Below are 22690 nucleotides of genomic sequence, written 5' to 3' on the forward strand. Positions count from 1 at the left end.
TGGCCTCCACCACCTGGGTTCCCTCACATCTGAGGATGTGTGTATCCTGTGTGCGAGCGTGTGTGAGGGGAGGTGTCTGTGTGCGTAACGCACGCGAGCGTGTGTGAGGGGAGGTGTCTGTGTGTATGTGTACAAGCATGTGTGCAAGGGGTTTGTGTGTATGATGCCTACAAGCATGCATGTGAGGGTTGTATGCATGTTGTATGGATGCGAGTGTGTGTGTGGGGAGGTGTCTGTGTGTTTGACATGTGTGAGTGTGTGTGTGCGTGTATGTGTATATAGTGTATGTGTATATATGTGTGTGAGCGTGTGAGGGGTAGATGTGTGTATGGAGTGTGTGAGAGTGTGGGGGTGTATGTGTATGATGTGTGTGTATGGGAAGGTGTATGTGTTTGTGTCCGTGTGTGAGTATGTGGGGGGCTCTATGTGTGTGTGTACGTGTGCGTTTGAGCACAGGAGGGTATGTGGTGTGTCTGGGTGGGTGAGGGACTATGTGAGCATGTGCTAAGCAGGGGTGAGTGGTGTGAGGTCGTGTATGTGAGTTTGCACACACGTGTGTGACGGGTGAGGGAGCCGGCGATTGTGAGCACATGTGTGACAGAGTGTGTGGTGATGATTGTGAGGGTGTGAACAGCATGGGGCTCATTGGGGGCCATGATATGGGGAGGATGCATGTGCATGTGACTCGTGGGGTGTGTTTGGACATGACTGTGTGCAGGGGCAGACAGGTGTCCTGGGGGCAGTGGGAACTAGAAGGAGATAAGTCTAGGGGCGAGGGGGTGTTTGTCCCTGAGACATGGCTTCCTTCAAGTCCCCAGAGTTGGGCAGAGGCCAAGTTCGTGGATGCCTGGAGAGCCAGACAAAAGACTGGGCTTTAACCCCAACAACAGGGAGCCATAGATGGTGTTGGAGCAGTTGTAACCTGGCCAGCACTGAATTTCAGAAGGGCCCAGTCTAGACGGGGAAACGTCTCTCTCTGGTTTGGGTTGACACTCTTTGTCCTGAGGCCCTGGCGGCGTGCCCCGCCTTGCAGTCGGGGCTAACCTGCTTGCATTCCAGGGGCTCTGTTCTATGGAACGCGGCTCCCCCTGCCGTCCCCACCTGAGGCAGACAGGAATATTTGCTTGAAGTCAGTGCATCCAATATGACTTAAAGAATGTGGCTGAGAAGAAAATACTCCAAATGTTTACCAAAAAAAGCTGCCTTTTCCTCTCTTTCATCTGAGTTGCCAGAGGAATACAGCTGCAGCTGAATGACATGCAGCTTTTGGTCATGATGGATTGACACGCAAGAGGGGGGGAGCTGGGGCGGTGCAGGCGGAGCAGTGAGGAGCGGAGGAGGAGCAGGGGGAGGAGGAGAGGGAGGAGCAGTGGGAGGAGGAGGAGCGGGGGAGGAGCAGGAGGAGGAGCAGGAGGAGGAGCAGGTGGAGGAGGAGCAGGAGGAGGAGCAGGGGAGGAGGAGCAGGAGGAGGAGCAGGGGGAGGAGGAGCAGGAGGAGAGCAGGAGGAGGAGCAGGGGGAGGAGGAGGGGGGAAGCAGGGGGAGGAGGGCGGAGGGGAGGAGGAGGAGGAGCAGGGGGAGGAGGAGGAGCAGGAGGAGCAGGAGGAGGAGCAGGTGGAGGAGCAGGAGAAGGAGGAGCAGGTAGAGAAGCAGGAGGACGAGCAGGAGGAGGAGCAGGAGGAAGAGCAGGGGGAGGAGGAGGAGCAGGGGGAGGAGGAGGAGGAGGGGGAGGGGAGGAGCAGGAGGAGGGGGGAGGGGGGAGGAGCAGCAGGAGGAGGGGCAGGCAGTGATGATTCTGGGCTGGCAGCCTGCAGCCTCTCCTGCCAGGGCAGTGCTCACACCTGTGGTGCCTGGGGGGCATGGCCCAGGGCCAGCTGCCTGCTGGGTTATACGCTGCCCTAGATCAGGGCCACTGGAAGCGGCCCCTGATGTGGAAATGCACATGCAGGGCATTTCCAGGAAGGGCTCTGGGGAGACAGACCTGTAAGGAAGCAAGGGAGAGAAGGGGCTGTGTTGTAGCCCCCACAGAGGCTTCAGCTGGTCCCACGAGATGCTCCGGGGCTGGAACGGCCCTTTAGAGTTGTCCCCAGCTGAGGCAGGGAGACCAGGTCTTGGTAGCCAGCATCAACCGGTCATTGGCTGGAGTTGCCCCGAGGAGGGGCAGGACCTTGGGTGAGGTGGCTTCCATGCTGGCAGAGCAGCTCCTAGGAGGACCCCGCCTTGGAGGATCAGCGGCCACACCCCGGACAGTGGGGCGGTGAGTGTGGGTCCTGGAGGAGGACCCGGACGGACACCACAGTGTCCACTACACAAACCAGCCCACGAGACTGTAGCCTAAGGGAACAAGGCCATCCGGGCCCTCAGCCTTTTCTGTTCAGCTGACCCACAGAGCTCCTGAGGTGGACTGCCTGTGGCGGAAGACCAGTCCCCACGCTTCCTAACTGTGACTCCCTGGTGCCTTAGCTTCCTCGGCTGTAGAATGGGGATGATGATAATAAATCTGCCTCTGTGTGGAACATTTAGAACAGTGGCTGAACGAAGTGAGCGGCTTTTATTGGGGTTGAACATGGTTTCCTGCCCTCATGGGGCTCACGGTCTGGTGGGAGGAACCGGCGAAGCTTGGGCGAGAAGCCAGCCCAGAGCTCATTTCTGAGAAATTGTCCCTACTCTTAGCCAAGTCCAACACAAAAACGTCACGCAGCACTGTAAATAATTTAAAGGTCAGAATAACAACAGCCACATCTCCAAGGGCCTCCTTCGGCCTGGCACTATACCTTTGGTCATTCGGCCCTCGCCGTGCCACCAGGGCGTGAGTTCCACTGAATGAGGGGACAAAACCAAGGCTCACGGAGGTGGCGTACCTTGCCCACCAGTGTCCCGGCCAGGGTCTGGTGGATGATACAGTTGGGGTAACAGAAGAGAGTGTAATGGAGGGATTACTTCAAGGGGTGTGGGCAGCATTTGGGGCATCCTGTGAGGGCTGTTGTAGCACCGAGTGTTGGCGACACTGGGCAGTTCTTACTACCTGGAGGCCTGAAGGGGCAGGGAAGGGAACATGTCACTGGAGAGAGTATAGCTGGAGGAGAGGAACCATTTAGGAGCCGTGGTTATAGGTAGGGGAATGCAGTGAGAGCCACCATATGGCCCCACAGAGAGGGAGTCTGGGGACTAAGTGTCCCAGCCTCTCTTTCTTCCTGCCCTCCAGTCTTCTGCGGGGTCTCCCACTGGCTGGACCTGACCAGAGGCTGGGGGGCAGGGGGTCTATGGGCGTAGTGTTCACACGTGAGCCTCCGGGCTGGAGAAGGGGGCAGACAGACTGCCCAGCACATCTGGGCTCTCACGGGAGGTGAGCGACGGAGCCAGCCTTGACACCAGCAGGGACCCCATCTTGTCAGGCTCCTTGGGAATGTGCCCGTGAGGTAGGGAGCACCGGAAGTGGCCCAAGTGCGGTAAGGGACACCCCTTATCACACACACAGGATGAGGGGCAAGTGCTCAGCTTGGCTGGTGCAAGTGGTTTGGGTCACATGCTACTTGGGGTGGCTAGGGCATGGAGGCCTGGCAGAGGAAGCCGGCAGGACTGGGTGACCATCCTGCTCAGGTCACCTCCCTTCTGGGGAAACCAAACATCAGCCCTAGGGAGATGAGGCCTCCGCGCCTCGCAGACCTACCCCTGCTTTCTGTGCCTCTCCTTGACCAATGGCCAGCTTTCCCATGTGATCCAGCTCACGCGGGGTTTGTCCACAGAAGATTCTGGAACCAGGTGTCCTGCTGGGGAGAGGGTGGTTAGGATCTGAGAGTGGGAGCAAGCACCAGTGGTAACAGGGATGGGGGGAGACACTGCAGGCATGAGTGGGCGGTGTGCGGGTAGAAGAGGTGGCCAGCTTGGGGGCTTCATGAAGATACCCTGGGCTCCCGAGCCAGGTGCCGGCTATATGGACAAGCCTCAGGAGCTGGGCTGGGGTGTTTACAACAGCATAGGTTTCTGGGGCAAGTCGGCCTGGGTGTGGGAGGGCGGGAGGGAGGATGAAGGCCCAGAGCCTCTTTAGCGGGGTTCACTCGGCACTCACAATGACCTCTGCATCTGTGTGGCTACTGTACCACACTGGAATTGACACATACCCTGGGGACATCTGGGAGAATGTGGCAGGTTTCGGCCAACTGCTCTCCTTCCCACCCCTGTCCTCCTTGGCCCTCTGTGTCCTTGTCTTCTCTCTTGAAGATCTTTCTCTAACCCCTTCATTGTACAGGTGGGGGAAACTGAGGCCCAGAGAAGGAAAGGGACTTGCCTAGAGTCACACAGCTGTGTAGAGGCAGCACCAGGACCTCCAGCCGATTAGTCTTCCACCCCACATCGCTGCTCCTCTGCCCGTGTCCTTCCAGGGCTGTGCCCATACATCTCAGCATTCATGAATGAAATAGGAAAACTCACCAGGCTAGGGCTATTGTGTGAGATGCCCTGCACCAGGCCCCGATTGCCCTCCTCGCACTTAATCCCCACTGTCTCTTCTGAGGAACGACTTGCTCCTGCTTTACAAGAAGGAGCAAATCACTGAGGTTGCATCTGGTTACAAGTAACAAAACATCTTATTAGAAGTGGTTTCAATGAAAGGAGTTGGCTTTTTTTTGCAAAATAAAGTCTGGATGAAGTTTTTTTTTCAGAGGCTCAACAATTCTTCGAGGACCTGGGTTTCTATCCTGCTGGTCCGCCATTGTCCCCTTGTCAGCCTCTGGTTCTCTTAGTCACAATATGGCTGCCTAAGCTCCAGGAATCACACTCTCACATCACAGCATCCAAAGATAGGAAACGAGAAGTCACTCTCTCAGGCCTCTGTTTTTATCAAGTGGTGTCTTGGGTTTTCAGCCTCTGTGGTCAGAGGCAGGCTGGTTGTGATGAGGAAATGGACAGCCAGACAGGAAGTGTGCCCTGCTCCCTTTGGTCATGTCTGTCATCACTGGCATGTGGTGACCAGAGGTAAGATTTGAACCAGGGTTCTTGGGGCTTCCTAGGTAGCTTTAGGCTGCTTTCCATTACAACATGTTGTCATGTAGAGACCGATTCTGATTGCCTAAGTCACTGCTCATTACCTGGGGTGCAAATGGTCCAGAACTGACCCCTCCTGCAGAGGAGCCAGGCTGGCCAACAGTGGAGGGGTCAAAGGAAAGGAAGCAGCAGATACCCAGCTAACCTCAGTCTCCAGCCCTCAAGGTCCTGGCCTCCCCAAGGCCCTTTTAAGCAAACCAGTCTTTAGCCAGTCCATGCTGTGACTTAAAACCCATGGACTGGCTATCAGCTTTACAGAAAGCATCTCTCCTATAAATAAAGGGAGCTGTGTATCCATTAGGATATTTTAAGATAGAGGAAAACCAGCTTCAAAACAAAGGAAATTCATCAATTCATGGAACTGAATGGTCCTGGGGTAATGCATTCAAGTCCAGCTTGATCCAGGATGCAGAAGATATTCCTAGGAACCAGTTGCACATACCCATCATCCTCTCTTTCCTCAGTTCTGCTTTCCTAGTTAACTCCATTCTCACACCCATATGATTGCAAGATGCCTATCCATAGCTCTGGCCCTTGCATTCCTTCTTCACATCTGGCGGGAAATAACCAGAAAGGTTCTTATTTTTTCTTCACACTGAATCCTCAGGACTTGTTCTGATTGGCCCTGACTGGCCTGAGTCAAGATCCTATCCTTGGCAATGACCAGTGGGATCTGGGAGCAATGAGCATTGGGAACCATGAGCAATGAGCAGCGGGATCTGAGAACAATGAGCAATGGGACCTGGGAGTAATGACTGGTGGGAACTGAGAGGAATGGGCAATGGGAACTGGGAGGGGTGAGCAGTGGGAACTGGGAGGAATGGGCAATGGGAACTGGGAGGGATGAGCAGTGGGAACTGGGAGGGCTGACTGGTGGGAACTGGGAGGGGTGAGCAGTGAGAACTGGGAGGGGTGAGCAGTGGGAACTGGGAGGGCTGACTGGTGGGAACTGGGAGGGGTGAGCAGTGGGATCTGGCAGGGCTGACTGGCAGGAGCTGGGAGCCATCGCTGACAGGGTGACTGCAGTCAGGGTGGCTGTGGGAAAGCCTCACTGAGGAGTCAGTGTTTGCAGAGCTCCAAAGGCCACACCAGCCTTGCCGTGAAACAAGCAGGGCACTGGAGAAGGGCCCTGGGAGCGGGAGAAATCTGTGCTGGCCGAGTCCTGCTGGCGTTTGGTGCGCAGGGCGGGACGCTCTGAGAAGAGGGCCATTTTTGGCGGCCCTTGAAGTGTTGGGGGGGTTAGACCATGGAGGGAGGAATGGAGCTGCATACCTGGAGGAGGGCGTGGCAGGAGGCTCGGACCGCCATGGGGTGGGCTATCCTCCTGGACTGTGTGGGGGCTTCATGTTCTTCCCAGTGGTCTCAATGTGGGAGAGTCTGTGAGAGGAAGAAGTGGAAGTCAATGCTGAGAAACAGCTTTTGGTTTTTAAAAATTAGACGTCACTCAGAACGCTTCGGAGGGTATCGGAGACTCCCGGTCACAGGAGTGCCATGCGGCATGGACTGGGTGGGAGCCGAGGTCGCTGCCTGACCTCACTCCCCTCAGAACCCCTTCCACCTCCCAGAAGTTCACCCCCCCCAGATCCTCTGGGCAGCCCCAGAGTCTGCCATGGCCCAGGACGCCAACTTCAATAGCATCTATTTGGTGTTACGATTCAAGGAATTTTCTGGAGCCAAGTTTCTCCCAAGGCCCCTCCCAGGCCCAAGAATCCTGCCCTGGGTAATTCTGGGCTCTGGGCAGCACCTGGTACATTGTTGGCACTTCCTGGGGGACCTGTCAGAAAGAGATTGATTTTTCTCCCTCCAGCGGTGCGGAAAATTCTTCCTGCTCTCCAGACAGGTTTGGGGCTGGGTTGGGGGGCAGAGAAGCAGACTGAGAGTAGCCCCGCCCTACCCTGTGCAGGAATCCCCACCACAGACCCCAGCTGCTGCTGCCACATTCTGCAGGACAGGGAGCTCATCACCTCCCCACAGCCCCCCATCCAGGTCTGGTCGCGTGGTGGGAAGGGCTGGCCTCTCACTGAGCGGGGATCTGCTATCCTGTGACTCCTCTCCAACTGGAGTCCCCGTTCTGCCCTCTGGATGGACACACAGTCCCTCCCACTCACCCTGCCCCAGGATAGGCCTGCAGAGCAGATGGGGCAGTGACCAAGGACACCCAGAAACTTCCTTCTCTAGGCTGAGCAGCTCCAGCTCCTTAGGTATGGGGTCTCCAGCCCTTTCCCCTATACATACTCTATCTGTCTCTGTCCATCTGCTGGGGTGTAGTTCAATTCTGAAAATCACATAGCAATCTCCTCCCTTACTGTGGGCCCCGGACCTCAGTTAATATGACCTCAGGTTTTTTAGCAGCTTATTAGTTCATATTGAAGTTGTGGTCATGTAAAGCTTTCAGTCTTTCTCAGACTCTCCTGTCCTGTGCTTTTGTAACCTTTTTTTTTTTAATACCAAAGATTATAGGGGTTTACCTCACTTCTGGCTGGTTTCAACCACATGTTTTAGTCTGTGGAAGTGACTGAATCCTGACTGGGGCTCTAGTCACATTATCTTCTGTGGGCATCCATGCTGACTAGGGCCAGATTTCAGTGGCACCAAAAGACTCCCCCGATGCCCTTCTTCCGGGGTATTCACTGTGCCAGAAATTTCCCCATAATGCCCTCAATGCGTGCTCTTCCTCTAGCCTGGTCCTTCTTTGGGTTCCTTGTTTCAGTGCATAGTCTCCTTATCCATGAGAGGCCTGTGAGTTGCCCTGGGCCCCCGACAAACTCCCCATGGATCATTCACCAGGTATTGCTGATTTTCCCCTCCTGTCCCCTCCTGCCACCACCTATGTCAGAGCCACTGTCGTCTCTGGCTTGGGTGATGGGGACAGTGTCTTTCCACATCTCCGCCCTGCCACTCTGACCTTCTCTAACCTAATTTCCTTTCTGTCTGGAATGATCTCTAAAGGTGTCATTCAGACCTCGCCACTCCCCTGCCTAAAAGGCCCTCAGTGGCACTCCTTAGCTTGCAGGTGATCCAGGCTCCTCCCTGCCCTGAGTGGCCAGCCCCCCTGCCTCTTCCCATTTCTTTCGTGGGCAGGCCACATCCCTCCTACCTCTGGGCCTTGGCATGTGCTGTTTCCTGGTCTGAAATGCTGTTTTCCCATCCTGCTAAGTTTGGCTGATTCTATTTGATCCTTCCTGTTATTTGGCTGCCAGCTCAGCCTTTGCCTTCTTGCGGGAGGCTTCCTGAAGCTGCACACAAGAGCAGCTACTCTTGGGTCAAAAGTTTTCTCTACATTCTGTTCCACTCTTTCATAGAATGCACCAAATTTACAGATTCAAGAGGGTTATTATGGCTGCTCCTGGCTTGGATCTGTAGGCCCAGAGAAGGCAGGGATAGCATCTCCCTGCATCACGGTCCTCCCAGGGCCCCTGCAGTGGGGGTGATACCGAATAGCACACAGTTGGTGCTCAATGTAAAATGAGTCAGTGAATGAACATGAATAGACACACACTAGGTCCTTCTTTCCGCTTCCTACTGGTCAGTACCTTCTCCATGCCAGGCTTTCTCTGCCAGAGGCTAGGGAGGTGGAGGTGAATGGCCGGGCCCCAGCCTCTGAGGAATGTCACAGGTGGGGTTCTCCAGAAGCAGAGGCTGAGATGGAGTTTCAGGTCCAAGCTGTTGAGTAGGACTCAGCGAAGGGAAAGGGGAGGAGCAGGGCTGAGCTGAGGTGGTGCTGCAATGTTGGCCAGACAAAGCCTTGGAAAGAACTCTGGGGCAGGTACTGCCCATCCAACTGGCCAGACCTGTTACCCCTGCCTCTCTGAGCCCCTGGCTGCCGCCCACCTGCGAAGGCTGCAGTTCTGCAGGTGGGACAGGCCCTGGAGTATCTGACAGCTGGGGGTGTATGCTGATTCCACCCCCGGTCCCAGGACATGCTGGAGCTGGCTCCTATGGGCTCACAAGACCCAGTGTTAAAGATTCAGGGATTTGTGAGCCAGTTGTTAAGTCATTTGTAGCTTAAAATCAGCCATGATAGGAACATTTATCCCAAAGAAATTAGCAAACACTATAAAAGGCACAAAAGGTCTTCCCCCACCCCACCCCCCGAAATTTACTAGTACATCACTAGCTGCAGCTTTGATATAAGACTTCCCTTGAAGGGGCATCTGAATGGCATATCTCCATGTCCACCACAAAGACCCACTGTCCTGATGGGAGATGCTGACAGGTGGATCGTCTCACAGGGCGAAGGTGACAGGTATCAATAGCCCAGGACAGTCATAAAGACCATGAGGGAGTCACTGACAATCAAGGAAGCCTTCGCGGATGAGGTGACTTTTTTCTGACATGATAGCATATTCAAAAGCACAAAAAGCAATCCCATACGTAAGGCTCCTTTCTCCCCAGATCCCTGGCACTGGGTGCCCTCCCCAGAAGTAGCTACTCTTACCAATTTCTCATGTATTCTCCAGAGATATTATTCTGTGCTCTTACTAACACCCATGCCCACATCTTTTCCTCCTCACACAAATGAGCTCACGCTCTGCATACTTTTCTGCACCATGCTTTGTTCTCTTCACCGTGTCTCTTGCAGATCAGCCTTCATTAGTAAGTACAGAACTGCCCGGTTCTCTTTAACAGCTGCAGAACATTCCAGTTTACAGAAGTGTCAGAATTTATATAACCAGTCCCCACTGGCGGATCTTTTGATTCTCTCGGCCTTTTGATATTTCAGATAACGCCTCCGTGAGGCACTTGGTCATTTGGCACATACGTGAGCCTCCCCAGAGGGTACATATCCAGTGGTGGAATTGTTGGGTTGAGCCTCTGAGATGGCGGTAAAGATTAACTGGGTAAGGAACAGGGAGCCAGAACCAAGAGGTGGACAAGGACGGGCATGGCAGTCAAGAGGAAGGGGCTTGTTCTCAGCTCGCCTCAGAGGAGTGGCATGCGGCCGCTGGGGTCATGGCCAGTACACTGGGTGCACTCAGACAAGGAAATTAAGGAGAGTTTAGGAAGGGACTGCTGTCCAAGAACTGATGAACAAGCGACAGCCTGTGGCATATCCATATGACAGAGTATTATTCAGTCATGGAAAGGAAGGCTGTATTGGTACCTGCTACACCATGCTACACGGATGGACCTTGAAAACCTTCTGCTGAATGAAGGAAGCTAGACCCACAAAAGGCCACCTAATGTATGAAGCCATTTATGTGAAATGTCTAGAATGGGCAAATCATAAAGACAGAATGCTAGTTAGTGGCTGCCTGAGACTGAGGGGAAGGGAGAAATAGGGAGTGACCCCTAACAGGTAAGGAGTGTCTTTCTAGGGAGATGAGAATGAGGGGCCCAGGGGGGGCGAGCAGGAGGAGTACCCTTCAGGACTTCCCTCCTGCCCTCTAATCCCCCACTAGTGCTTCCACTGGTCAGACCCACCTGGAGGTGACAGCTGCATTCCATTGGTCCCATGACCGATATGCACCAGGCCCAACCAACCAATCACCAGTAGCAGTGGTCGGGGGCCGTGTAGTCTCCTTGAGGCGTGAAGCAGGAAGCAGAAGCATGGGGAGTGGTCTGGAGAGACTACGGATGCACACTCTGATCTTGCTTATGTCTCTCCCTTTCTCTGAGCCTCCCTTTCTTCACCTGTGAAATGGGAATGATAACGTCCATCTCTCAGGGAGTGTCAGGAAGATCAGACAGGGCTCCGGAAACACTGTATCAGTTAGAGGAGTATGGATACAAAGCCGGGACAGACAGAGTTGGAAGACAGAGAGACAGCATCAGAAGCAGCTCTGGAAATCATCTAGTTCAGACCCTTGGGTTCAAAATGGGGAAACTGAGGGCCAACGAGGGTACCTGGCCAGTCAGCAGCAGACACAGCCCAGTCTCAGCACTGGAGACCATCCCTGCATACAGCTTCTCTTCTGAGATCGTTTTCTTAAAAATAGGCTTTATTTTTCAGATCAGTTTTAGGTTCACAGCAAAACTAAGAAGAAGGGACAGAGATCTCCCATAAACACCCTGCCCCCCACACACGAAGTCTCTCTGCACCAGAGAGACACATTTGTTGCAACCAATATGAGGTCCTTGTAAGTCCTGACTCAAGTTCCGGGCCTCCGCTGGCTTCCCTGTCCGCTCACGATAAAATCCCACCTCCTAGCCGACCAGCGGCCACAGGTGGAGAAGAGAAGGGAACGTGTTCCCCTCATCAGGTAAAACGTGGACCCTGTAGCAGCCACTTCTCGTCTCCCCCGAAGTCCCCCCAGCCCGCTAAGCTGAGGCTCCTTGCTGTGTTCAGACCCCAGGCCACCGGTGGGGTGGGAGGTGGGAGAACTCCGTGTTCTCCAGAGACCCTCTGAGACACCAGACCGTGAGCCTCACAGATTTATTTTCCCCTTTACTTTCCTGCTGCATCGAGGCCTCTCTGCATCACAGGATGGTAAAATGGGAGCCCCCAAGCAGTCGTATGTGGCTGCTCTGTAAGCTGGGACCCAGTAGTGCCACCAGGGCCATAAAATATTGACATGGGTCCGTCCCAGCTGCTCCAAGCCCTCTGATCGCCCCTCCCCGCATCATAGCTGCTCCCGGGATCCTCCGGACTTCCCCTCCAGCCAGCCAGGAAGGGCCTCTCAGACCCTGAACATTTAGGGCGCGTTGCTCAGGCTCGCTGCATGCTGGTCGTGGAATAGTTTGAATGCACCCTGTAGGTGAATTTACCTTTGGGCATTTCCTGGGCACCTGCTGTGTGCCAAGCACTGGGAAAGTGCATGGGGTTGTGTCATCTTAGAGCCCGTAGACCCTCCAACTACACGTGTCATTGAATCACAATCCAGACTCTCCCAGTGTAAAAGGAAGCTTATCCTGAAGTCCCTCTGGACAGCTGAGAAGCTGGTAGTCAGCCTGGCCTCCGGGGCTGGGAGCGGGGGTGCAAAGAATGTGGCTTTGTCCCACACTTGTTTCCTCTGCTGTTGTCCCCTGCCTCGGGGAGAGGGCTGGGTGCCCACCCGGATGCCCGTCTGGGTGGCCAGTTCTGGCCAGGGCGGCTGTGATTATGCCCAGCTTAGCGCGGATATAATGCAATCACTGAGGCTCTGAAAATGCAGAGTTTGCAGGGTTAACAGGCTGGACATCATCTGATTAGGGGCCCACACAAATACTAGCATGGCCTCAGGCCAGCTGTGGCCTCACAGGAAGAGGGAGGCAATGTGCGGGAGGCTGCATGCAATGGGAGTGGTAGCTGCACCCAGCCTGACCCCGGAGCCTGACCTCCGGCACCAGGGCTCCTGGCCCAGCATCCGCCACACGAAAACAGTTGGTGTCACAGCCTCAAAAATATAACCTAAGGCTTTTTCACTAAAACCTTCCAGAGACTTTTTAGAAAACCCACTGTATTAAGGTATAATTCACACACCATCCCCAGTACACTTATGGAAAGCGTACAGTTCCGCACTCTCGAACATAGTCTTAGGTATGTTCAACCATCATAATTTTCGAGTATTTTCATTACCTCAGAAAGGAACTTGTGCCCTCCAGCCGTCACTCATCTCCCCCAGCCTCTCCCCAAACCACTAGTCTACCTTCTGTCTCTATAGATTTGCCTATTCTGGACATCGCATATAAATGCAATCACACAATTTGTGTCTTTTGTGTCTGGCTTCTGTCCCTGAGCATAATGCTCCCAAGATCCATCCATGTTGTAGCATGTGTCAGCACTTCATTCCTTTTTATGGCTGAATAATGTTCCATTGTGTGGATGTGCCACATTTTTGTTTATTCATTCATCAGTTGAAGGACAGTTGGGTTGTTTCCACTTTTTGGCGATTATGAAGAATGCTGCTGTTCACATTGGTTTACAAGTTTTTATGGGTGTATGTTTTTATTTCTCCTGAGTATATACTTAGGAGCAGAATTGCTGGCGGGGTGTCTTAGTCTTTTTAGGAGGCAAAGTACCACAGACTGGGTGACTTATAAACAACAGACATTTATGTCTCACAGTTCTGGAGGCTGGAAGTCCAAGATAAGTCACCAGCATGGTCGCCTTCTGGGAGCGCCCTCTTTCTGGTTCAAAGCCAGTGCCTTCTTGCTGTATCCTCACATGGTGGAAGGGGCTAGGGGTTTCTCTGGAGCCTCTTTTATAAGGCATTATCCCCTTCACGACAGTTCCACCCTCATGACTTAAGAATCTCCCAAAGGCCCCACTTACTGTCTCCCCGGGGGGAGGAGGGTTGGGGGGGTTAGGATTTCAACACATAAATTTGGGGGGTGGGACTCAAACATTCAGGTCATAGCACTGGGCCATACGATAACCCTGTGTTTCACATTTTGAGGAACTACCAGATAGTTTTCCACAGGGCTGCTCCATTTCACATTCCCACCAGCAGTGTTGTGAAGGTTTCCATTTCTCCACACCCTTGCTAACACTTGCTATGTCTGTATTTCTTCTGTCAGCCATCCTAGAGGGTGTGAAGTGGCTATTTTGATTTGCATTTGCCTGATGCCTAATGATGAGCATCCTTTGATGTGCTTAGTGACTGTTGTACCCACTGCATTTTTTTAATTGTAACATATAGCTTCTGTGCAAAAAAGCACACAGGACACTTACATTGATTTAAAAGAAGAATTATAAGGCGCCCAGGTGGCTCAGTCGTTAAGCATCTGCCTTCGGCTCAGGTCATGATCCCAGGGTCCTGGGATGGAGCCCCACATCGGGCTCCCTGCTCAGCGGGAAGCCTGCTTCTCCCTCTCCCACCCCCCCTGCTTGTGTTCCCTCTCTCGCTGTGGCTCGCTCTGTGAAATAAATAAAATCTTTAAAAAAAATAAAAGAAGAATTATAAAGCATCCGTATCAAGGAACAGACATTGCCGGCACCCCAGAACCAGGTGACCCCTGTCAACCACAGCCCCTCGCACCCCACCCCGGAGACAGCCACCGTCTTGATATTTGTGACCCTCATTTCTTGATTTCTTATTGTGACCCTCATTTTTTTACTTCTTATTATAACTTTCCACCTCTGTAGGTGCCCCCGAACAATACAATCTACTTTTGAACTTGTTATAGATGAACTCATTCCATGGACGTCTTTTCCAATTGCTTTTTTCCCTCCCCACCGTATTTCTGAGCTTGACCTCTGTTGATGTGCTTTGCTGTAGCTGTTCATTGTCACTGTCCTGTAGTGTCCCGCTGAGCGCACCCCTCAGCTTATCCATCCCACCATGGCTGGACATATGGAGAGTGCCCAGTGTGAAGATACCATGAAACCACACTGGGCACTCTCCACATGTCCTTCAATGCTGCTGCTATGAACGTCCTTGAACCTGTTTCCTGTGCACACAAGCATATGATTCTTTCAGGTATATGCCTTGGAAGTGAAATTTCTGAGCCATAGGTCAGCATATCTTATTAGACACCGTGCATTGTAGGCACACCCGCCGGCTGTGCTGAGGGTTCTAGGTGCCCCGCATCCTCAGTATCGTCTGAATCCGTTCTGAGTGTCCCCCAGCACGTGTGTGTTGAAATCTCTGACTGCACTGCAATCCCAGTCAGTCGGAACCTGCTGCCTAACCCTGCCCCCAAAGCGCATCGCCACACCCCTGAGCCTTGCTCTTTTCCCACGCTTCTCAGGCCCAGGCGGGGAGGAGGGCTGGACGCTTAGGAACTATCTCCTCACTGACAACCAGAAGGGACATCTGTGTTATCTGGGGGGCTGCTCATTCAGTAGCAGCTGCGCGTGTGTGCAGGTCGTATGAGGACGACAGCACACAGTAGGTGCTCTGTCACACTAGGTATCCTGGAATCAGAGCATTCTGCCAACTGAAATCTCTGTCCCTGAACATTCTGGATGCTTGTGGCATTGCTGGCTCATTTGATTCCAGATACTGTGGTTGAAACAGGGTGGTGCTCCCTTCCCGTTGAGTCCACTGACCCAAGCACTGGTCACCTCCTCCTGGAAGCAGAGCTCCCAGGACTGGGAGGACCCTGAACAGGAGCCCATCCTTGGAGACAGGAAACTTATCTTGTCACCTCTGTGTCCCCAGCACCCATCCCGGCCCAGGCCCAGAGGCAGAGCTAATGACTATTTTTTGAATGTCTGATTCTGTTCCAGCACGCTGGCTTTTGCCAAGAAAAGATGGAATTGACTTCATTCCATGTTTCAGTGAAGGCGGCTGAGGCCCAGAGAGGGGGTGTGACAATTCCAAGGTCACAAAGCAAGTCAGCAGAGCCACCAAGCAGTTGATTCACAACCCTGAGCAGTAAGACGCTTGCCTCTGAATGCCCCACAGACCAGCTCCAGGACTTAGCTGAGCCTCAGTTTTTACCCCTGTAAAATGGAATCCTATTAACCTCATAGAGTTAAATAATGCCACATACGAAAACATGGGCCCAGTGCGTGTACAGGTGATCAATAAATGTTCAGTCATTTACTCATTAATCCACTTTTTTTTTTCACTCTATAACAGGCAAAGTTAATTTGCCAGTCCAGATGAAGACCATGAAAATGCTCATACACTGTGACCCAGAAACTATGCTCACTAATACATCCCCATCCCAGTGCCTGGTACACAGTAGGAGCTTCATAAATGTCTGTTGGAATAAAATCGGGCTGAAGATGATGAAAAAGGAAGAGAAGCTTTAGTTCCAAAGATACTTCCTTCTATAATATAGTTTAAACAAAGAAAGAAGGCAGGGAGAGAAAAGATTTTAAGAAGAACAAACCCCAAAGCCTGAAAACAACCTAAATATCCAGTACCACGGGGGTTTGGTAAATGTTACTTTCTTTGCTTGCAGGGATATTCCAAGGCAGGGGTCAGCAAACTATGGCTCACGGGCCAACTGCCCGTGTACCAGCCATTAATTTTGCCTGTCCTTGAACTTCGTATCAGTGGAATCACACAGTCAGTTCTTTCTGGCATCCAACTTCTTTCACTCAGCATTACATCTTGGAGATCTGTTCTTTTTGTGTGTATTATTAGTTCATTCTTTTCTGCTGCAGTCAGGTGCTTCATTGTATGATTACAATTAGTTACAATTACCATCCATCCCCGTTTTGCATACGGGGAAACTGCAGCACAGAGGACTCAAGAAGTTGCCCAAGGGCACACAGCAGGTTGGTGTTAGATCTAGGATTTAAACCCAGGGTCCAGCATCTGTGCTTTTCGGGGGTTCACCGTATAGTGCTGCATCTCAGTGCTATGGCGATGGGAGCCTGAGGGGAACTGGGAACTCAGAAGAAGAGGCACACCGTGTAGCCTGGAGGTCAGGGAAAGCTGCCAGGGAAGGCTAAATCAGAGCCAGGGTTCCCAGCCTCGGGTGTTCACCGTGCCTGGCAGATGTCATAAGTGGTCAAAGCAGATGACCTCTGAAAATACATACTCGAGGTCAGGGAGGCGATATGGAGTGGTGGGTACTGTGACAGATTGAGGGATGCCAGCCTGGGAAGGAGGCAGCTGCTGGGACAGCTCCAGGTGTTGCTGCCATGTGACAGTGCTGGCAGAGGCTGCGGGGAGCAGGACTGCCATGCTGCCATTGGTGGCCAGCTGCCCTCCCCGTAGGTCAGTCCTCAGCTGTACCCATTAGTAAACGATTTGAATCTCACCCTAGAGTTGCCAGATGCCCTTTCTGTTTGCCAAAACGCAGAAACCAACCAACCAACCAACCCCGGAAGTCTATCTGCCGGTTTTTAAATGTTGGTTCAAAAATTATTTTAAACCTGTGCCGGCCAGGGGCGCCTTGGTGGCTCAGTCGGTTAAACGTCTGCCTTCGGCTCAGGTCATGATCCCGGGGTCCTGGGATCAGGTCCTGCGTGGGGCTCCCTGCTTAGTGGGGAGTCTGCTTATCCCACTTCCTCTGCCCCTCCGCACTGCTTGTGCTCTTGCTCTCCATCTCTCTCTCTTAAATAAATAAATAAAATCTTTAAAAAAATAATAAAAAAAATAATAAAGCTGTGCAGGTCAAAGAGAACCCTCTGTGTGCCCTGGACTGGCCTGAACTGACCTGAGCACCAATCTAAGGACCAGATAGGAGTTGGAAGGGGCCGGGAGAGCAAGTGAGCTCCAGGTAGAAGCACAGCACAGAGGCCAGGGGTGAGAGGGATTTGAATCCAGGTCTGAGATTCCCCCCACTACAAGGAACCACAAAAGCCCGAGCGGGGGAGGCTGGGCGGGGCTGGGCGGGGCTGGGCAAGGCTGGGCGGGGCGGGGCTGGGCCGGGTTGGGGGCCGCCCCGGGCCGCTGCGTGCAGTGTGCAGTGACGTGTGCTGTGCTCTTTCCCGCCCACCCCTGCAGATCCTGGAGGAGAACATGAAGCTGGAATGTAAGTGCCACGGTGTGTCCGGCTCGTGCACCACCAAGACATGCTGGACCACGCTGCCGCAGTTCCGGGAGCTGGGCTACGTGCTCAAGGACAAGTACAACGAGGCTGTCCACGTGGAGCCAGTGCGAGCCAGCCGCAACAAGCGGCCCACCTTCCTGAAGATCAAGAAGCCGCTGTCGTACCGCAAGCCCATGGACACAGACCTGGTGTACATCGAGAAGTCGCCCAACTACTGCGAGGAGGACCCGGTGACGGGCAGCGTGGGCACGCAGGGCCGCGCCTGCAACAAGACCGCCCCGCAGGCCAGCGGCTGCGACCTCATGTGCTGTGGCCGCGGCTACAACACCCACCAGTACGCCCGCGTGTGGCAGTGCAACTGCAAGTTCCACTGGTGCTGTTATGTCAAGTGCAACACCTGCAGCGAGCGCACCGAGGTGTACACGTGCAAGTGAGCCCGCGACTCGGCGGCTGGGTGCTTCCAGCCGCAAGTCAGACTGCAGGGGGGACCGGACAGCTTCCGGCTGCAGTCAACCTGGCAGGTCTCGTCTGGGATCTCCGCGGGGGAATGCTGAGCTTGTCTTTTCTGCTGTGGGGACACCTCTCCTGGGTTTTCCGCAGGCGCCCGGTGGAAAGATCTCCCCAGAGCCCTGGACTGTTCTCTTCCACACCCAGTGCTGCTCCGCCCCACCCCACACACCGCCTGGGGGGGCCTCCCCGGCTGGAGCAGAGCCCTTTGCACCAGGAGCTCTGGGCCCTGGGGCCTCAACATAGCAATATTTAACAATTTATTCTGATAAAAAATAATATTAATTTATTAAATTAAAAAAGAATCCTCCCACCTCATCGGGATCCGTTTTCTGCAATCAAAGTGGACTGCTTGCTTTCCTTGCGGGATAATTTTGTCGCTAGGACAAGGAGTCAAGTAGAACTGTACATAATTATCCTTTATGCAGATATTTCTACTAGTTGATTTTGCAAGTACCCCCCCCCCCTTGCAGCACTAGATGTTTAAGAGCAGACGTCCTTTATACATATATAGATATATATACACACGCGTTTATATTTTTTTGCTGTTTGCTGCTACTTATCCAGAAATTTAAGCTGGTCCAGATTTGGAGTCGTCTCCCAGATTATGATTCCCATCCTGTAGTCCTCCCCAGCTCAAACTTACACCAGTAGAAGAATCCAGTTTGGAATACAGAGAGAGCGGAAAGATAATAATAAAACTCCCAGCAGTTTCCATCTTTTGGAAAGTGAGCCACTGGATAAGAGAGAATATTTTGTAAGAGACTATTTTTATATGAATATTTTATTTATATCAAGTCTGCCTGTATGATTCCATGGCCTGTGCTTCTTCTTAATTCTGGTACTTGCTTTGGGCTAAGGAGGAGCGAGGCCTGGTTCCCATAGGGACCCTCACATAGCTGGGTTCTCGAGTTCTGTTGGCCAAGCGGGCAGAAGTGGCCCCTGGATGCCTGGGTTGGGGTGTCATTGGTATTACCTGAGAAAAGAATCAGATCCCCAGCCTACGCCTTTTGAGCAAGGTCACCATGATGAGCCATGTGGCGGGCAGGCCCATGCCCTTGGCATTGGGTGACCATTAGAGGGCTTGATGGTTCACCACACGGCAAAAATCAGCTCAGGAAGCCCGCTCCTCACCAGGATGCCCCTCCCATTGCCGTGTGTCCTGACAGGCGAGGCACAGTCCTCAGTTATGGAGCAGAAAAACGGAGTGAGGGGTCCCATGAGCAGCAGAGCTCAGCAGGGCTTCCTGGATGTCACGGTTCTAGAGCAGACCAGCAGAGAGTTGTGGATGAGGCCTCTCTGCTCTGGGTCCACCTATATCCAGTGCCCTGCCGACCTGCAAAGCTCTCCTCCAAGAGGGCTGTGGGTGTTCTAATATGTGTCCGTTTGCATTTCTGTGTGCCAGTGTGTGTGTTTGTGTGTGTGTGTGTGTGTGTGTGTGTGTGGACCTCCGGGTGTCTTGGGGTAGTCACGTGACTTTGCACCTTCAAGCACCTCTGGGGTGCTGACGTGCCTACATTGTGTGTTCTCCTGCATATACCCAGCTATGTGTGTGTCCTCTCTCCATGTGCCTGAGAGATTCAGGAGGGGTGGTGTGCATGTGGGTGTGTGCCTGTGCATCTGCTGGTCCCCAGGTGTCTCTGCTTGCGGGTGAGGTGTGGTGTGAGGCAGACTACAGGGACCTTTGGCGATTGTGTTGAGCCACAAGAGATGGCACCTCTGAATTCTGTGCCCACAGACACTGGTGAAACTCAGATACCTCTGAGACCACAGCCTGATGGCCCCACGCACTGGGAGCCCCTCAGTGTCTAGGCTGTGTTGGGACTCCCCAATGTCAGCACTGGGCCTGGATCACAGCATGGACAAATAAAATGGCTGGATGGTTGGTTGATTTCTTCCATTGGACCATTTATTTCTTCTTTACTTGGGTGTCAGGATGGGTAAGGATGTGAAGGAATGAGTGGATGGATGGATAGCTGGATGGATGGGTGAGTGGGTGGATGGATGGATGGATGGATGGATGGTGGAGTGGGTGGTGGGTGGGTAAGTAGATGGGAGGATATCTGGATGGGGGAGTGGGTGGGTGGATGGGTGGATAGGTAGGTAGGTGGGTAGGTAAGGGAGGAGAAAATAAACAGAAGCTTCTTATAGATCCCATGTTACAGTCCTGTCTCTGTCTTAGAAAAACCAGAGTCTACCATGAGCAAAGAGAGTTTCCAAGCTTATAGTCCCTCTGTTCTGGCCTCATGGTGCCCAAGATTTGGGAAGGTTCTGACCAGCCTCCCCAGATACCAGAAATTACCCCCATGACCTTAGTCAGATGAAGAGTGTGTCTGGCTTGAGGGCAGCGAGGCCTACGAGAAGAATGGCCAGGTTGCCTGCCCAGCCTGTCACCTGGCCCCTTAGCACACTTGTAGTTCCTGACCCTGGGCCTGCTCCCTCTCTGATGTCCCCAGCTCAGTTGAGCTCTGAGCCTCAGTTTCTCCATCTGTAAAAGTAGGATAATAATATTTACATCACGGGGTCCTCCTAGTGGTGATTGTTATGGCACTTTGAGTTGCAGAGCAATGGATGAATGATAATATTATTATTATTAATGGAAGTACTATTCTTTCCATAATGACGAGATTCTTCAAACACAATGGTAAAAAATATTGGGCACTGTCTTGGCAAAAGTTATTTCCCCCTCTTTGGTTTATTCCTAAAATGGCTTTTCAATAAAGCAGACAGGAAAAAGGCCCACTTCTTAAAGAGACTGAATCAAAAATTTAAGTAAAATCCCCCACCTTTTTGGTATTTTGACAAACACCATGAGGATGGTGCAGGCTGCAAGCTGAATTCGGCCTTTGGACCACCAGCATGCAGCCTCTGATTTGGACGAAAACTCTCATTTTACAGATGGAGAAACTGAGGCCTAGAGAGGAGCAGGGCTTTATGCAAGGGCACGCAGCAAGTCTAGCAGAAAGAAGACCAAGGGTAGGACTTGTGCCTCCTGGAAAGGCCTTTCATCAACACGGTGCACCCTAGCAGCCCGCAAAACAGTTTGGAGGGGGCTTGGAAGGGTAAATTTCCTATTTGTTGTTCAGACATACATATAGATGCACACAGGTGTGTGCACACACATTCCCGCATCCTCTGGACTTAAGTTTAAACCTAGTCCAAGGCTCCCACAGGGCAGGATCTGGGCCTTCCCGAGGGCCCCGAAGGGATAGGCCTGCAGGGGGTGCCCCGGCAGCTGGCCCAGGGAACCCTAAATCCTCCCATTCTCCCCCTGTCCCAGTGCCTCACCTTCTCCACCCTCTGTCAGCTGTCTGGTCCGGGACTCAGTCTTGGGTCTTATCTTCCTCTACGCCCCCATCGATCAGCAAATCCCATTAGTCTACGTCAAAATACACCCAAATCTGACCGCTCTCTGTCGGCACAGCCAGCAGACTTTGGTGGCAGGAGTCTGGCTACGTTCGCACCATGCTGGGGTCCTCTTGTTCCAGGTCCTATTGCTGGAGCACGCTTCGGTCTCCCTTGCAGTTGAGAGTGGCCGGGGAGCTGGGCTCTGGACCACGAAGTGGGGGTGGTGTGCTCCACTCCCAGCCCATCAACACTTAGCATGCTCTTTGTCTTCACAAGGCCTGACCCAGCCACCCAGAGGCCATAGAGTATGGGCAATGGAACCACAGAAGGAAGGGCTCCGAATTGTCCCTGAATGGCCACTTTGAGGAGAGCCACCTTCTGATCAGGAACACTGACAAGCAAAAGTATACATATTGTTGTGGAAGCCGCTGAGATTTGGCAGTTCATCTGTGACAGCCCAGAGCCCCTCCCTCACGAGGCTCCAGCTCGTGGCCTTCCTTCTGTTCTTCCAAATGTGCCATGTTCCGTCCTACCTCTGGGCCTTTGCATCTGCTGTTCTTGCTGACCTTTGCATGGCTGGCTCTTTTTAGTTAATAAGACTCAACTCCAATGCCAACTCTTCAATAGTACAATGCCAGCGACCCTGGCTTCCAACACCTTATATCCACTATTTTGTTTCTTTGTGGCATTTACCATTATATTGAATGGTATTTCTCATTTATTAGTGGCTGTGCAGATTAGCGGTGAAGAACATGGGGCCAGATGCCCTGTGTTCAAACTTGCCTCTGCTGTTTTCTGCTGTGTAGTTTAGAGCAAGTAACCTAACCTGTGCCTGCATTTCCCCATTTGTAAAATGGGGACAGTAATAGAATCAGTGCAGTGATTAACTGAACTAACACACACAAACTGCAAAACGCAGTGCCTGGCACACCGTCAGGGCTGAGGAAGTGTGAGGCTTGGATATTAATACATTTATTAAGTTTCATGAGTGTAGGACTTCATCTGTCTTTGGTGCACTGGGTGGGTCTCCAGTGCCCAGCCCATAGTTGGGGTTAATAAATCTTTGTTGAATCAGAATGACTGAAGACGTGGAGCCTGTTCTCAGATTCGCCAGGCTCCTGCTTGGGCTCGGGCGAGCTTCTAGAGGCTAAGGAGCTGTGGGACGAGAGTTGGCGGGTCCTGAGTGCTCAGGGGCCAGCCGGGAGTGCAGAGACAGATTCAAGCTCTTTTAACGTGATCACAGGACACATCCACTCTTCGACAAGGTGGCCACTGGTTGACACAACGACGCTCCTGGCCCCAGAAGAATGTGCTGGAGGCAACAGCAAATTTTGCTGCCATCTTCCAGCTTAGCCTCCAAGATACCCAGCCACCCCTGACCCAGAGAAAGCGTCATGGCACAGGCTTGTGGGCGTGCACACGGACCCACGTAGCACATGGACACTGAGCAAGGGACCCAAAGGGACCTGCATGGGG

General features: G+C 52.8%; 1 protein-coding gene across 1 annotated transcript in view; it reads left to right on the forward strand.

The window, feature by feature from the left end:
• WNT7A (Wnt family member 7A) overlaps positions 1-19757 on the forward strand; it is a 65901-nt gene extending 46144 nt beyond the window's left edge. Inside the window, exon 4 of the mRNA XM_027585333.2 lies at positions 17314-19757. Coding sequence (XP_027441134.1) covers positions 17314-17793 — 480 coding nt within the window. The 3' untranslated portion in view covers positions 17794-19757. The remainder of the gene's footprint in view (positions 1-17313) is intronic.
• Positions 19758-22690: the final 2933 nt, after the last annotated feature.

This window comes from Zalophus californianus, chromosome 1, assembly GCF_009762305.2.
Source record: "Zalophus californianus isolate mZalCal1 chromosome 1, mZalCal1.pri.v2, whole genome shotgun sequence".
Classification (NCBI taxonomy): Eukaryota; Metazoa; Chordata; class Mammalia; order Carnivora; family Otariidae; genus Zalophus; species Zalophus californianus.